This window comes from Lepidochelys olivacea (assembly GCF_965140295.1).
Source record: "Lepidochelys olivacea isolate rLepOli2 genome assembly, chromosome: 2".
NCBI classification, from domain to species: Eukaryota; Metazoa; Chordata; order Testudines; family Cheloniidae; genus Lepidochelys; species Lepidochelys olivacea.
This window is the reverse complement of record NC_140412.1, coordinates 74,804,393-74,821,214: the sequence shown is the minus strand read 5'-3', so window position 1 is coordinate 74,821,214 and position 16,822 is coordinate 74,804,393. Positions and strand designations below refer to the sequence as shown.

At 41.9% G+C, this 16,822-nt stretch overlaps 2 protein-coding genes across 5 annotated transcripts in view; one reads left to right on the top strand and one right to left on the bottom strand.

Moving 5' to 3' along the window:
* SPIDR (scaffold protein involved in DNA repair) overlaps window positions 1–14,327 on the top strand; it is a 336,133-nt gene extending 321,806 nt beyond the window's left edge. For 2 of the 4 annotated variants that reach the window (XM_084620824.1, XM_084620825.1), the window contains 6 exons: window positions 208–418; window positions 1,518–1,670; window positions 7,889–7,982; window positions 9,253–9,367; window positions 10,344–10,397; window positions 12,278–14,327. In XM_084620824.1, the coding sequence (XP_084476950.1) occupies window positions 208–418; window positions 1,518–1,670; window positions 7,889–7,982; window positions 9,253–9,367; window positions 10,344–10,397; window positions 12,278–12,406 (756 nt within the window). In that variant the 3' untranslated portion in view covers window positions 12,407–14,327. The remainder of the gene's footprint in view (window positions 1–207; window positions 419–1,517; window positions 1,671–7,888; window positions 7,983–9,252; window positions 9,368–10,343; window positions 10,398–12,277) is intronic. The other 2 variants (XM_084620827.1, XM_084620826.1) reach the window with 1 other exon arrangement.
* Window positions 14,328–14,592: 265 nt separating this feature from the next.
* Window positions 14,593–16,526, bottom strand: CEBPD (CCAAT enhancer binding protein delta). Its single transcript, XM_084620832.1, has one exon. The coding sequence runs from the start codon at window positions 16,050–16,052 to the stop codon at window positions 15,120–15,122; it is 933 nt and encodes a 310-aa protein (XP_084476958.1). The 5' UTR covers window positions 16,053–16,526; the 3' UTR covers window positions 14,593–15,119.
* Window positions 16,527–16,822: the final 296 nt, after the last annotated feature.

Here is a 16,822-nt window from a genome sequence, read left to right as displayed (position 1 = left end):
GTGCCAGCGAAAGGGTTAACACATGTTAACTAATCCTGTCCTAACCCTCACTTCTCTTCCTGTCCAAACTCTAAACATCATGGTCTCAGTGAGTTTTGTTTGTTATGAGAAGATGGAGGTGTTTTAGTCTTCAGTTCTGCTATTAGTTGAATCAAATTGTATTATAATTAAATGAAAATGTTTTGCCCTTTCTTTTTCAAACCCTAGGTAAAATGTAGTGTTTTTGTGGGTCAAAGGGAGTTTTGGTTATTTGTGACCGACTTCACACTGCAGAGTGGGGCTAAAGGCAACGGTGGAACTCCAAAGACTGTACCTGTATATTTTGCTTCATCATGTGTTCTCGATCAGAAAGTAATGGAGGCAATCACCAATGCTTCCCACTGTGTTATCTTCTTCAAGGATGCTTTACGAGGAAATGGTAAGCTGTTTGTTCATAGTACAGGGGCCAAAATAAATTAACTGTGACCCATGGGCATTCAAACCTTTATTATAGACATTCAACCTTGTGAGACTCTAAAACACCCAGATCAAGATGAAGCATTGTAAGCTGGGACCCAATATCTGGGGAAGGGGGAATTGTAACTGTTGTTTTCAATAATTTTTTTTTCATTCTTTTACATTGTTAACTGAATTTACTGCCCCTAGAAGGAGTAGGGTTAATGACAACCAGAGACCTGACACCTCTATTTCCCTTCAGCCAGAGGCATTGCAAGCTGCCCCACACTGCCTTTTCAGTGTAGCTCTTCAATGACCATATAGTCATCTATGGGAAGATAGTTCCATTTCTATGCCCATTCATTCTTTGGCCTCTCTTTCAAGGCACCCAATTAGCGAGCCAGTTTAGTGCCAATAGTTGTGACAATCTTAGGATGTGCATATTTGTCCACCAGGAAATACAATGAGAACACCAAATTGATTTCACATAAGACGTCAGATATTAGTGACTTTCAGTCACCATCAATCCAGCCTGGGTTTGAGCCATTGACCTACTTATGAAAGGCTCCATGTCCTGTTACCAAATCCATTGAACAATCTGTTTACCCTTAGGAGTTGAAATCTGGTCCATATTATGCAAATGAGATGTGGCATTTAGGTGCAGGTGAGTAACAGTTTGGGCAATTCCTGCTTTGGAGAGTAAAGTACTACATGTGCCTTGCCTCGGGACAGATTTAAACAAATAAAAACACCTCTAAGAGAAGTACAAAGTTATTTGATTAAACAACAGACAAAAACCACATGCTTCCAGTGAATAAATAACAATCCTATTTGAATTGAATTTGAATCTCTCTCCTTTTAAAAATCTGACTTAGCAAAATCTTTTTGCTCAGAAGGCACTGAACTCACCAGGAGCATAATATGTATTTCATTCAAAAACCAAATATGTTGTTGTGGAGGAAATCTGAAATAATCCATCTATCTGGTTAGTAACTGGCAGAAAGCATTGTCTTTATTGGCCATGACAATGCGGTCACCTTTTTCCTTGTTACTGTAATAAATTGAAATGTCTTTGTTGGCAGGTAGGATTATTTGTGTTGAACGTACCGTTCTCTCGTTACAAAAGCCCCTTTTGTACCCGGCTGCCGAGGCTGACTTTAGTGAGCTGACTAGCCCTGTCAGACTAGATGAACTGGATTCTACAACACAGGCCAATTCCATTTGTACCATAAGAGGTTGGTACAGCATTTTTTTAAATGAATGTTTCTAACTATTTGTGTTCATTTTAAGTGTTTAGGTCCCTTGAATAAAACAGTGTATTGAAGAAGAAAAAAAAGGGGGGGGGGACTTCAGAGGCAGTTGCTGTGTGTCATTAGGACAGTCAGGTTTATATCTCTTCCTGGGTTTTCATTGCCTTTCACTTGCACATGTTGCTGTGGAAGTCTTTTCCCCTGCACACCGTTGCCCATCTGAGCTCTGCATGGTCAGTGTTCCCATTCATTGCCTGTGTGTGCGTGCATGTACACACAATCAGTGCAAGATGCCTCCCCCGCCATCCCCTTCATCTAGAGGAGAAAAAATCCACCTCATGTTCCTGTACAAGTTAAAGCACATAATTGTAAAAATGAAGAACTATTTTTAATGCTCAAGGTACACAAAAAAAACCCTCAGCTCCTGCTCTTCCTTAGTTGTGAAGGAAGGATTAAGGAAGAAAGAGGGAGTTGTGCTGCTGGCGATCTGAGCAGATGTGTTTTATGGAACTTCCTCTGGCATTCACCCTGTTTGATTTTACAGTTACTTTCACTTAGGGTAACTATTATTAAAAAGAAAAGGAGTACTTGTGGCATCTTAGAGACTAACCAATTTATTTGAGCATAAACTTCCGTGAGCTACAGCTCACTTCATTGGATGCATTCAGTGAGCTGTAGCTCACGAAAGCTTATGCTCAAATAAATTGGTTAGTCTCTAAGGTGCCACAAGTCCTCCTTTTCTTTTTACGAATACAGACTAACACGGCTGTTACTCTGAAACCTGTTATTTTATTAATAGTCTCCTGGGTCCTTTTGTTCTAATGCAGAATGTAAAGTATCTTCTGCTATTATAGGCAGAGCTAGCTCCGTCTATAGATAATCTCTCTTCTTTGTATTTTCACATAGTAACTAATAGTTTACAGCGTTTAAAATGGATTTTCACTGCTTTGTAGTTTGTTTGGCTACTTCCTCTTTGAATCTTTCTAGTGGATGAATGGTAAATGATTGTGTAGCGCAGTTGTTCTTGTAGTAACAAATTTATTTGGTGAAATGATTAACGAAGGAGGTGTATCTTTCCTGAAATGCTTGCAGCTTCTCCATTTGTATTTGATAAGAGCATAAGATTGTTACTATTTCTTATTAGGTCCAACTGTTCATATGAGAGCGTTCTGGTAGTTCATTCCACATATGCTTTGTGGGAGGATTAACTGGTTAACAGTATTTTTTTCAGTGAATGATTCAGATATGATCTTCTGATTTTGACACTTGATGTCTTCATATTTAAGCCCCTCTCCAAGAGGCACTGTTTCCAGATGTACTGATGAACTGCTCGAATGATGATAATTACCACCCTGCCTATTCCTAAATAGTCAATTGACCAGACATTCTACCCACTCGTTAATCAATGTGACAAGCTGAAGAAAACTTCATACCCATTGATTTTGGACCTTTTAGTCAGCACACTTCCTTTAGCCACCAGCTCTCATTCCCATTAGTGACCAGTTTCTAATTTTCCAGATGCAGCCCAGATAAGCCATTCTCAGTCTCTTCATGCTGATGACAGCAGCAGTCCAAAGAAATATAAGACATGTCTCAAAGTCAAATTACAGCTACCAATGGGTCCTTTAAAAAGAGAGAGCTTAGGGCCAGAGTCTAAAACTGCTTGAAGTTGAGGAAAAACTATGGACTTAGTAATTCTGTACAGCATTTAAACCTGTTTAGATTCTGCATACCATTTTATGTTGTGGGACATCTGTGATTGTCACCTGATTAGTGTGTCTGCCACTGCTTTCACTTGGCTTGGTACTCCCCTTTTGCTATCATCTTTGATGGTTTCACTGGGGAGTTCACCTCTTCATCCAAGTAAGAGCGAACCTCAACACTTTGGGTAATATAGTCAATAAAATTTGTTATCTATTTTCTTTCTGATTATTTGGATTACATACTGCTGGTGCTAAATAAAGTATCTGGAATACTATACAAAAGACGAAAATAAATCAGAAGATTGAGGGAGAAGAAACTGAGCTATCAAAATAAGGACAATTTAAAAATAACTTTAAAAAAATTCTGGTGAAAGAAGTGAGGGCAGAGATGTACTTTAAAAATGCATGACTATCCTTCCTCCATTCAGAAAAGAGGCACTCATATACTGTGGCAAGTTTGTGTAAAATCTTGTAATAACAAATTCTAATTAAATACATCTTGCACATCCCCCTCCCCAATGCATTATAAATATTTAAATTAATTTTCATCACAAAAACAAAAGAAGAATGGATGAAAAAGTTATCCACTTACTTCATGCTGTGTCATGCCTGAGGGTCTCTGCTTACATGTTACAGATTGCTCTTCAGCATCTGTTCACTGCCCTTGAAATTCACTTTTTATCAGAAGTCTGTGTTTTCTTTGCTTATATACTTAACTGTCAGATCTTTTGAGCCATTCGTTCAAGCCACGTATATGCTACTTCAGAATTCAATGATTGCCTTCTTGGTGTCTGCTCTTGGATTTCTTCAAATTTAATTAAACTGAAAATCAAAGTTTTGTTGGTTTGTCCTAATTGCATGCAGTGTATCTCCCCCTCTTTCCTGCCTGTCCTTTCAGTAATGTTTTTATTATGGGAAAGTAAATGTGTTGCCACCTCTTTGTCTCTCTAGGATTTTATTTTATTGTATTGGATGTATTGTAAAATTGAGAGACTTGCTCAAAAAAATCTGGAATTACTAGTCAGTGCCTTTGCCATATCAACTACAGGTTGATTTAATGTAATTTGTCACTTGCAGTTGTCCCAGATCGTGCCATTCAGAAATGTTTATGGACACAGAATGGTCTACTCATAATTCTAACTCGTCATCTCAGCATATTATCATTATTCTAAATCTCCTTAATGGCTTCCCATATTGTCATTAGTTGGGAGTGCATTAATGATGATCCTGAATATATCTAGCATCTTCTCCCTGATCAAACCGTTAATTTTATGGGCCAGATGTTAATCTGTTACATCAGTGTAAATCAAGTGTAATTCTGTTATTTATAGTATTCAACCTATTGAGTTGTTTTTAAAAAGCAGCCTCTATCTTCTGATTATCTAGCATTTCCTGATTATCTAGCATTTCCTAAATATCAGTATGAAATTTTCTGGTCTAGAATACTAAGCAATCATTCTTCTCTGCCATGGAAACAGCAAAGGGTAAAAAAAAATCTGCTTGGAGCTTTAGTTTTAAATGAAAGAAATGGAGATTTAAATACTTTTTTGAAGTATTTGAAGTTCTGATGCACCCTGACATTAAAATGAAGGACTCATAATTGTATTGTCAGATTTTTTTCTTCATTTGCCCACTTTGTTGATGATTGGAAAGCCATTGCCTGCTGTCAGATGTTCATCTGCAAAGAAAGAAGAGGAATTATTAAACTGAAAACAATGAAGTAATGAGAACATAAGAATGCCTTTACTAAGTCAGACCAATGGTTCATATAGCCCAGTATCCTGTCTTCAGACAGTGACCACTGCCAGGTGCTTCAGAGGGAATAAACAGAACAGGCAGTCTTTGAGTAATCCATCCCCTGTCGTCCACTCCCAGCTTCTATTAGCTAGCATGGGCAGGGATGGTGCCTCTAGTCTCTGTTTGCTAGAAGCTTTCTGAAAGTCCAACTACACTATATCTGTTGGATCACCCTGGTCCACGTGTTTTTTGAACCCCTCAAAGGATTCTAATAGATTGGTGAGGCATGATTTCCTTCTACAAAAGCGATGTTGACTCTTCCCTCAACAAATTTTTTCATCTATGTGTCTGATAATTCTGTTCTTTACTGTAGTTTTAACCAATTTGCCTGGTACTGAAATTAGTCTTACCAGCCTGTAAATTACTATTACCAAGCGGTTCAGCTAAATTCACCTGTTGGATCAGCTCCTGTGCTCCACTTAGGACTATATCAAGAGTTGCCCCTCTTTTGGGTTCCAGGACTAGCTGCTCTAAGGAACAGTCATTTATGATGTCAAGAAACTTTATCTCTGCTTCCCATCCCGAGGTAACATGTACCCAATCAATGTGAGGATAGTTGAAATCCCCCATTATTGAGTTTTCTATTTTTATATCCTCTCTAATTTTCCAGAGTATTTCACAGTCACCATCACCATCCTGATCAGATGGTCAGCAGTATATTCCTACGGCTATATTCTTATTATTCAAGCATGGAATTTTTATCCATAAAGATTCTATGGTACAATTTGATTCATTTAAGATTTTCACTACATTTGACTCTGCTTTCTTTCATGTATAATGCCACTCCCCCACCAGTATGACCTAATCTGTCATTCTTATATACTTTGTACCCTGGCATTACCATGTCCCATCGATTATCATCATTCCACCAAGTTTCTGAAATGCCTGTTATATCAATATTCTCATTTAATATCAGGCACTCAATTTCACCCCTCTGAGTATTTAGACTGCTAGCATTTGTATACAAGCATTTATAAAATTTGTCACTTTTAGCTGTCTGCCATTACGTGATATAATTAAATGGGATGCTTCTTTCATTTCTCTTCATTTCCTATCTGTACTTTACCAACTTCCATCCTCTCCTCACTAGGATATAGAGAATCTCTATTAATAGATCCTTCCCTAAGGGATGTCTTTATCTGAACCATGTGCTCCTCCACACCTGTCAGCTTTCTCCCAGCCCTTGCTCTGCAACGTTTTTAATTTTACATGCCAGCAATCTGGTACTGTTTTGGCTTAGGTGGAGCCCATCCTTCCTGTTTAGGCTCTTGCTCTACCAAAAGGTTTCCCAGTGCCTAATAAATCTAAACTCTTATATCATCATCTCATCCCTGCATTGAGACCCTGCACTTCTGCTTGTCTATCTGGCCCTTTGCATGGAACAGGAAGCATTTCAGAGAACTGAAGTCCTGGTCCTGGGTCAATCTCTAACCTAGGAGCCTCAATTTGGCATCCAGGACCTCTTTCCTACCTTTCCCTATGTCATTGGTATCTACATGTACCATGACCACCCGCTTCTCCCCAGCACTGCACATAAGCCTGTCTAGATGTCTCGAGAGATCCGCAACCTTCACATCCAGCAGGCAATTCACCATGCGGTTCTCCTGGTCATCACAAACCCAGCTTTCTGTATTTCTGATTATCAGCTCCCATTACTATTACCTGTTTCTTTGTAATAACTGGGATTCTCTCCCCTGAAGAGGTATCCTCAGTGTGAAGGGAGACCATGACATCATCTTGGGGGAGGGTCCCAACTATGGGACCATTTCCTTTGCCCTACTTTGATATTCTTCTTCCCTGAGACTTCAGTCCTCAGCAGCACAGAAGCTGTCAGTGGGACCACTCTACCATGTCCCGGAAAGTCTTATCTATGTACCTTTCTGTCTCCCTTAGGTCCTCCAGTTGAGCCACTCTGGTCTCCAGAGCCTGTACTTGGTCTCTGAGGGCCATGAGCTCCTTGCAGTGTATGCACACATACAGGAATGTTGGAACAATTTGTATAGTGGGGGTGCTGAGAGCCACTGAACCAAACTGTAAACCCTGTATATGATGGAAACCACTTCAAGCTAGGGGGTGTGGCAGCACCCCCAGCACCTCTACTTCGAGCACCTATGCACACACATGCCACCTGCTCCCAAGGCAGGTAATCATACATGCTGCATTCAGTGTAGTAAACTGGATAACCCCCACTCTGCTGCTGGACTTTGCCTGCATTCTTTTTACTCCTGCAGCTTTTTGTTTGGTTTTGTCTGTCTCTTTTTTTTTGGGGGGGGGGAAGAGCGTAGGTAGTTATTGCCCTAAGTTTAGAGAATGTTAATCAGGTGTATCTAGTTCTCCCACTCCCTTACAAAACTCCCATTAGCTGCTCCTTTTTCGCTAGCTCTTCTAGTCACTTAGGAGCTGGCTTTTTAAGCCCCCTTTCTTACTGAGTTAATGGTTAATGGGTGTTAAAGGGCTTAGGGATCAAAGCCTTGTTAAGAAGTTCTCAGCCTTGCCTAGCAGGCTGCTTGGCTCAGCACATGGCACCCCTAACAAACAGACCACACTATATACTTCAGTCAAGCAGCAAGCATGCTAACAAAGACAACAAACTCACCCAAGGGTCAGGTAGTCGCTCCTCCTTCACCTGGAGAACTCCCTCCCTGGGTAGTTGTATTCACCATCATATATTATACCTTTGTGAGAATTTCATTGTTTTTTTAGGCACCGTCTCTGGAGTTAACGAGAGCACTGCCTTCTCTTGGCCCACATGTAACAGATGTGGCAATGGAAAACTGGAGCAGCATCCACAGGATAGGTAAGAATCAGTGTGGTGCTTGATGTACCAAGGGTTTTTTTGTGCAGATGCAGCCATATGTGGTACACTCATTCCTACAAAGTTGTCTGTCTGTATTCTCCCACAACAGCTACACGGGGGAGTTGGGAGGGAGAGGGACAAAACTGCAGGATTTTTATTGCTGATGGAATGACACAACCAGTAAGGGTAAGATTCACCTATTAAGGAAGACACAAGTAGGTCTTCCTCAAAATGGTATGAGTTTGCTATGATATATTTTTGTAGGTTACCTCAAACTGGTATGGATATAGTACGTCTCTCACTTTTTACTGGTATGTATTAGTTAACTTCTGTGTTACTCCTTCTTTTACATTAATGTAAATGAGAGGAGAATCAGGCCTGTTAAGTTTATAACCCGAATAAAAATGACACTTTTCTACAAATAGATCACAGCTGTCAAGTCTGATTTCTCAGAACCTTTCAGGGCTCGAAGCAAAGGGTATCTGTTATGTTGAAAGGGACACTGGGGCAACTGCATCCTGGGACATTGGTTCAGCACTGGCTCAGGAAGAACTCTACCAATTAAATTACAAATGCTACCTCTCAGCACAAATTCTAGCAGCTGAATTACCAATGCTACTTCCCACCAGAAAGTTCTTGGGAAGTCTACCATCTAAGTACTTACCTAGTCTCATCTTGCATAGTTTTAAAGACCTTGATGGGATGACAGCACAAGACAATAATGCTGTAGGCATAGTGTAAAGGGAAGAAAAAAAGGATGTCTTCTAGTGACAAGATACATAAAGAGGGATAGAGTTATTTTGATTCCAGATTCTGGTAATTTACAGTTAAAGGGATAAAGGAATATTTACAACAAAAATTTAAAAAAATACACTGTGTACTGTGTTATATATAATTTCCCCTGAAAAACCGCAAGCCGAAAATACAAAGATTGCCCTATATTTTGGTAGGTTTTTTTAAGTATGTTATTAGTAGTGCCTCTGTGTGTGTTTTCCAATGGATCAGACCCTATCATTTGAAGGAAGTTTTGCTGTTATTTAGCTAATAATGTAATGTAAATTTATTCCATAAAACCCCAGTTCAGCAAAGCATTTAACCATGTGCTTAATTTTATTCATGTGATAAATCAATGAGACTTAAGCATGCTTGAGTACTTCGCTGAATCAGGGCCAAAATCAGTACATCGTTTACTTATTTGCCCTCTGATCTGATGACTGATACTTGTCTTTCATATGTCTCTTCCATCACTATTTGTTCACATATGTTTCAGGGGATCATATTACTGCAGCCTGTGCTCCCAAACAGTAATTTTACCAGTTCTCAAAATGCAACTGGAAGTCTTTCTGCACTGTCCATCCCGACCTCATTGTACTGTGAAAGTAAAGGTGAGTGTAGATAATAAAAGTGCTAATTGTATCCAGTATATTGAGGGTAGGTGTGTTGATATCAGGTGCTCTGAGACACAATTTTCTATGCAGCCCCTGATGGAAGAAAAATGATAACTTTGTTAATACAACAAAAAGAAAATCCTAAAATTAATGTGGTACTGAAATGGAGATTAAGGGTCTAATCCTGCAGTCCTTACTCAGGTAAAACACCCCTTGAGTTCACTCTTAAGAGCTTCATCCCACAAAATGCTGAGCACTTCCTACAAGGTGCTGAGCACCAACAACTCCCATTGAAGAACTTGGCTGGATTGGGCCCTTAGGAAGTAATGAGCCATGCACATGTATTCATAGATTCATAGATATTTAGGTAAGAAGGGACCATTATGATCATCTAGTCTGACCTCCTGCACAATGCAGGCCAGAGAATTTCACCCACCACTCCTGCAAAAAAACCTCTCACCTATGTCTGAGCTATTGAAGTCCTCAAATCGTGGTTTAAAGACTTCAAGGAGCAGAGAATCCTCCAGCAAGTGACCCGTGCTCCATGCTACAGAGGAAGGCGAAAAACCTCCAGAGCCTCTTCCAATCTGCCCTGGAGGAAAATTCCTTCCTGACCCCAAATGTGGCGATCAGCTAAACCCTGAGCATATGGGCAAGATTCATCAGCCAGATACTACAGAAAATTCTTTCCTGGGTAACTCAGATCCCACCCTATCTAATATCCCTAAAAGTATTCTTCAATGAGCCAACTTTAGGCCATAGCTTAAAGGAAATATGGGTGTTTTGACTCGCATCCTGAAGTTCTTTTTCAGTATTACTCTTAGGTCTTTTGGTTTTGTCAGTCAACTGCATTGTAAAACATTGGACAGACATTTCTAGTCTCAAGATACTAGTTTTCACTTTTAACATGGAAAGTGAATGTTACACATAAATATGATTTTTGTCTTGTCCTCCTTTCACTTTCTTATTGCAGCTGCTACAAAAAACAATTTCTTCTGTCCTGATGTCATCATCCAGTGAGGATGGGGTAGGTATACATAAGATAAATAAAGAAATTGAAATTTCTTGAATTTTAGTTTAGAGGCAGAGTTCCAAAGTGGACAGTAGCTATTCTGAGCTGTATGTAAACATGCTAAGAATACTTTGTTCTTATATAGCATCTTTCATTTGGGAATCTGGGAATGCTTAGGAAAAAACAGAGTCTCACTACACCCTGACAGTACACTTATTTACAGATGGGCACTTAGTGCAAGTCAGTGACAAAACCAAGAGTCCTGGCCCGCTAGTTCTTTCTTCTAACACCCAGACCCAATTGCTCTCAAGTAACTGTCACTGAAGTTTCATCATAGGAAGCAGCACGAAAAAAACCTGTAAAATATATAATAAATTGTTTTATTGGAACCCAAATAAATCAAACCACAGATACATGAAACACAAGCAACCATGCGCTATAAGACAGTCATCAAGTGGTTACTCTCTTGGTCTGAGATATCATCAGTATAGCCCTATTTGCTTGTCTTGTGTTTTATATGGTATGTTTAGTTGTCACTAACACAATACACTGTATTAATTTGATTTATAAGGAATATTTTAAGTGGAAAGTTTTTCTTAAAATTATTTTGCAGTGAATTGTTTCCTGCTCTTTTATATTGTAGATACTTTAGTATATGTAAGCTAATAGACTTATGGTTTATAGAAGACCGTTTTTAAAATGATTAATAATCTTCCTGCAACTCTTGAATACAAAGCCAGTGTTTGATAGAGTACTTGCACACTCAATTCCGAAGTCTATTCAAATGTCATTTGACACAAGCTTCTTTCCATTAACTATTTTTTGTTTGGAAAGTATGACAAAATAATGTAGCCCTTTTTTGAGTGAGTTGGGTTAGTTAACTAAAACAAACAAAACCCAAAGAAACTCATTTTCATGCTTTAAGTCTTAAGAATATTTGCCAGTTATCCAGAAAGATTACACCCGAAAACTTGCTGTTTGGAGGGGTTTTTTTTTCCTTCTAGTTGAAATCCAGTGATAACTTCCCCCCACCCCACTCCACCCCCCTATACTGCACTAATTCAAACTGCAGTGTTATTTTAAAAAGAAAACACATTTAGGGAAAGACTAAGCATAAGAAATATCACTTCAAATTGTAATTTTTGCCAAAGTTAGTGTGGGCTTCAAATAAAAATGTCTTTTCAAGCCTGGTTCGAACAGCCACTACTCCTATTTTCTAATCCTGGTTCTACCATCTTTCTGTGTAACCTTGGACAAATCACCTAACCGTTATACCTTAGTGTACCACACTATAAAATGAATATAGTAGTACTTACCCCACAGAAATGTTGAGGCACAATTAGTATTAAGCTATATTGTGATCCTTAAACAGAAAAAGCTATATAAATGCAAATTATTATAACTATATATGTAGGACAGTACAGGAACAGGTGTAAAGTTTTTTTTGGTTTTGTTTTAAGGTTTTATTTCTAATGGGATTTTTTTCTTTGGTTACCTTCTTACAGACCATGCACACACACAGTGCCCTATCACATGCAAAATCCTTGGGTGTCCAAGAAAGCTATATAAAGAAGCAATTGGTTATGCTTTCATGGACTGGGTGCTAGATTGCAGTAGCCATTATACCTACTGCAGTTTTAAGAGCCTGACCGTGAGATCCATTCTAACTGCGACTGCTGGGAATTGTTTTATTTCTAAAATTATTGAAAATCTAATTCGTTTATCAGACTAAGTACATTCTTTGTAGCAGCATTTCACCATCTTATTTTGTTTAGCTTCCTTTCTGAGCAGTAAAAATGTTGTACACTGGAAGAGGACCTTACACTCTATCTCTGAGTTGTGTGAACAGAACGTACAGTACTGTTTGTTTAATCAACATGCCTTTATCACTACAGAGTTATGAGTTGAAGAGTGTGCTGGGAAAGGAGGTGGGGTTATTAAACTGCTATGTCCAGTCTGTAACCAACCATCCTAGCTGTGTTGGATTGGAGGAAATTGTCCTTCTGGAAGCAGGAAGAAACTAAACCGAATGCTGTCAGCTACTATATCATCTATGGACTTTGTAATGTGGTTATTTGATAACTATGCCCACAGATAATGTATAATGCAAGCATGATATAGTGAGGTAGTTTATTAAAACTGTGATTTAGAAAATATATTATTGCTAAACTTAAAAAAGCTAAATATAATTTTTTTAAAATCTTGATTTTTTTGAATGTTTCTATTGTGTTTTTGATCAGTCCAGAATTTAAGAGTATAGTTCTTGAGAGTGTTCTGTTGGGGTAAATGTTCATGAATGTAAAACAACTTGTTCTGGAGGTTTGAATGTTTGTAAAGCGTGTTTTTGGTGATTTTTTTATAATGGGTGTTATGAATATTGTGTATGTATCAATACTTGTGTGTGTATCAAAAGAATAACATTTTAAATGTTATTTTTGGAATAAGGGTTTTACCATGAGTGGTGGACCTTAATTAAGCTATCTGTTTTAATAACAATTTCCAGATGCATTATACACTGCACACCATTGATACTGAACTGTAACATTATTACCACACTGCAATAAATATTACAAATACAGATTTTAATGAGCCTCATTATCTTTCAGATATGATAAATGGTGTCAAAGGTATATTGAGCTAGTGTTTTATAAGTTAGTCATAGTCTAAATATAGAAATAGTGTGGCATCGAACTTCCCATGAGGTGGATGTTTCATTGTATAGTATAAATGTGTATGAAGAGCAAAGAACAAACTGGTTCAGGAGTGGTATAATTGTTCTGATAGCTGCATGTAGCTATGGAGACATCGTTATAACCTTAATCTTTTGTGTTCATAACTGAACTTTAATGTAAGACTAGACTGTAAGGTTATTAAGGTACCAACTGATTTTTTTCTTTGTCCTGTACAGCACAGAGCACATTGTCTGCACTTAATGAAAAAACAATAGACCAGAGTTATACAGTAACTAGTTTTGCATGCTGAAAAGATTTTCCTACCTGATTTGTGGCTATTGAATAGACAAATAACTGTAAATCGGTCTCCTGCTAGTCATTTCTGGGGTAATCTGAGATAACAGAATGACTTTTAGGCACTCTTTTGAGCACTAATGAATAACCAAGCCTTTGAGTCAAAAAAAGACCTTTTCTTCCTTAGCTGTTTTACCTTAAGAAAAAGCTACAAACAGTGGGCCTAGTCCATCAAATACCAGGTGTAATACTTACTGCTGTGAATAGTCCCACTGAAATCTATGGAACTATTTTCTGCAGGTAAGCACTACACCCTGGTAGTGTTTGCAGCATTAGGTTGGTTTTCTGCAGGCCACTGCTGCCCCCACACATGCTGTGCTGCTAATAAGTTTCCTTCCAGATTATGAACAAATTTAGGTGACTAAATTGACTTAAATATATGCAGTTATTTTCAGTGTCAGTTCTGCCTCTTGGACCCTCACTGTCAGTAGAACTGCACAGCAAAGGTGGTCAGTTTGTTCACTGAGTAGGATTCAGAATACTAAAATGTATCCATACAAGAAACTAAAGATGTATGTACTTGCAGCAATAATGTAAATAACCTGTTCATTCCACAAGGAATGCATTTTTCCTGAGAGACTTCATAGCCTTAAAACCTCTTTGTACAAGTAATAGTATACATGGCTTGACCTGATTTTGGGGTATTTTACAGTGGGAGCTCTGTTGTCTTGAGGATTTACCAGTTTAATAGCAAAACTTAGCTTCCCCTGTGTTTTATTATGCTACTTGAGAACCATGGTAGGAAATGGCCTACTTGTTGTTAAGAGTTCAGCCATTGGTGGATCAGTTAGCTTGAACTGTTGTTATAAATAGTAATTACTGACTCAACGTTGGTATAGCAGAATGTAGGGGGTGCAGGAAGGTATACTTTATAACCATTATACTGGCAGACATGAATTTTAACCCTATTAATGAATACCAAAGTGTTGCCTCCATTTTCTTTTGAGATGTTTAAAAGATTTAGTGCACTAAATAAGCCTATTAGTTTTTTCCTAATTTAAAATTAAACTTTTTTTTAAAAGTTGTACTTAAAGCACACCTCCAGTCTGGGTTTTACTGATGAATCACATTTCCATATTAATCATACTATGCATGTTTGTAACTCCTGAGAAGTACCGCTCCACCTGTTGCATTTACACTCAACCCAAGGCTCCAAAGCATAGGGCAAAGACATGAAGCAGAAGTGATTAAAAATGCTTTTTTATTTTTAGAAATGCTGTAAAAATTGATATAAAAGGTTGAGCATGCTCAGTCTTTTTCCTCCTACTATCTACAGTATAAAGAGGGTTTTTTGAATCATTTTTACAAATGTACCATAGCTGCATCAATATGAGTAAAATGTAGAAAGAACAAAAACAACTATTACAAAAATAATTTAAGGGGAAAAAAACACAAAAGTTTAGCTTTTTTTTCCTTTTCTCTCTCTCTCTCTCGCTAGAATTTTTTTGCAAGTTTGGCCGTTAAAGACCCAGGGTCCTAGCCCACTCTTGCTACAACATTCAAAAGAAACTGAAATCCAGCACAATTTCACTGTTGTCTTCCTCTCTCCCTTCATGCCGCTTAGGGAGCCGAGCAGCGGCGGCGGCCCCCTCCGCAGTCCTGAGGCACCGTCCCCGCCGCAGGTAGGCCAGTCCCACCTCTGCAGCGCGGAGGTCTCTGAGGTATTGGTAGGATAAGGCAGTCACAGTCCCTCGCGTCCCTGCCCACTGAGTTACCGGCAGTCGGTGCCCGAGCCGGGCTGCAGGAAGGAGGCGCCAGGCAGCTGCTTGAAGAAGTGCCGGAGGCTGGTCAAGTCCCGGCTCAGCTGCTCGATCTTCTTGTGCAGCTTCTCGTTCTCGGCCGACAGCTCCAGCAGCTTCTGCTGCATCTCCTGGTTGCGGCGCTTCGCCTTGTCGCGGCTCTTGCGCACGGCGATGTTGTTGCGCTCCCGGCGCTGCCGGTACTCGGGGCTGAACCTGTCCACCCACTTCTTGCCGCTCCGCTCTTTGCCCGCCGCCGCCCCCTGCCCGCAGGAGGAGGACGACGAGGGGGACCTGGTGCTGCAGCTGGACGGCGAGCTGCTGCCCGCGGGCTCGGGCGAGGTGGGCGGCGTGGGCTGCCCGCTCAGGTTCATGATGGTCTGGGCGCAGGTGGCGACCTGCGAGGGCAGCAGGGAGGCGGAGAGGTCCCTGTCGCTCCAGTCCGGCTCCCGCTTCAGGGCGGCCCGCGGGGCGGAGGAGGAGCCGGGCCGAGGCTCGCCACCCAGCAGGGCGCCGCCGAAGTCCTTGGCGGGGTCGCGGCCCGCCGGCGGCAGGTACTCGCCGTAGTCGCCGCCCCGCTCCGCCTTGTGGTTGCTGTTGAAGAGGTCGGCGAAGAGCTCGTCGTTGCACAGCTCCAGGTTGGGCACCGCCGACATGGAGTCGATGTAGGAGCTGAAGTCGATGGCGCTCTCGTCCTCGTACATGGCCGGGGCGGCGGCGCTCAGCTCGGCCAGGCTGCTGCTGCCGCCCCCCTGCTCCTCGGCGCTCATGCCGCCGCTCCCGGGCTTGCAGGAGGGGCTCAGCCCGCCGCCGCCCGCCTTAGTGTCGTAGAAGTTGGCCGGCTCCAGGGACCAGTTCCTGTAGCATGCCGGGGAGTCCAGGCTGTACAGGGCGGCGGCGCTCATCGGAGAGCGGGCGGCGGCGGCGCAGGGCTGACGGGGGCGCAGCGGGGCCCGGGCTCCGCGGGCTGTTCGCGCCGCCACACGGGAGGGGCTCCCCCTCGGCTGTCCGGCTGGGCTGGAGGCTGCTCCCGGGCTCACCCTGCCCGGCGGCGTGTCACGCTGGGAGCGCCCAGGCCCGTGCCCACGAGGAGGTTGTTCCGACACCGGGTCAGCTAGTCTGAACCTGGGAGCCGCCGCCTGCCCCGCTTTTATCTGGCCCCGGCCCCGCCCCCCTGCCCCGGTGACGGGGCGAGCGTGTTACTGGAATCCCTCGGGCCCGGGGCTGTGCCGCGCGAGGGGAGGGGTTTGCCCTGCGCCGCTGCCGGGGGGCGCGGAGCCGAGGCTGCGCCGCCTAAATCTTTGCAGCAGCAGCAGCAAGTTGGGGGAGGTCGGGCTGCTTCCGCCACCGAGCCGGAGCCCGGGCGAGCGCCGCCGGCTGCCGCTGGGAACGCGCCCGTAACAGGCGGCGGGACTTGCTGGTCTCATTCCCACCTTCCTGTTTATGGGGGTTTGCGCTGCTCGGGTTCCTGGGGAAGGGGGCGGGGGCGAGAAACCACTTGCCCTGAACCGTACACGAGCAATGCACGTGGGCTGCAAACGTGTCCCCTGGGCAGGACCAGGGTAACTGTTAAGCCCCAGAGCAGCGCCAGAAGCCAGCGGCTGATTTCGCAAAGCTCAGCGTCGCCGGGGCAGAGCCGAGGACTCCCGTGGCTGGCGCTGGGTGCCAGCCTGCC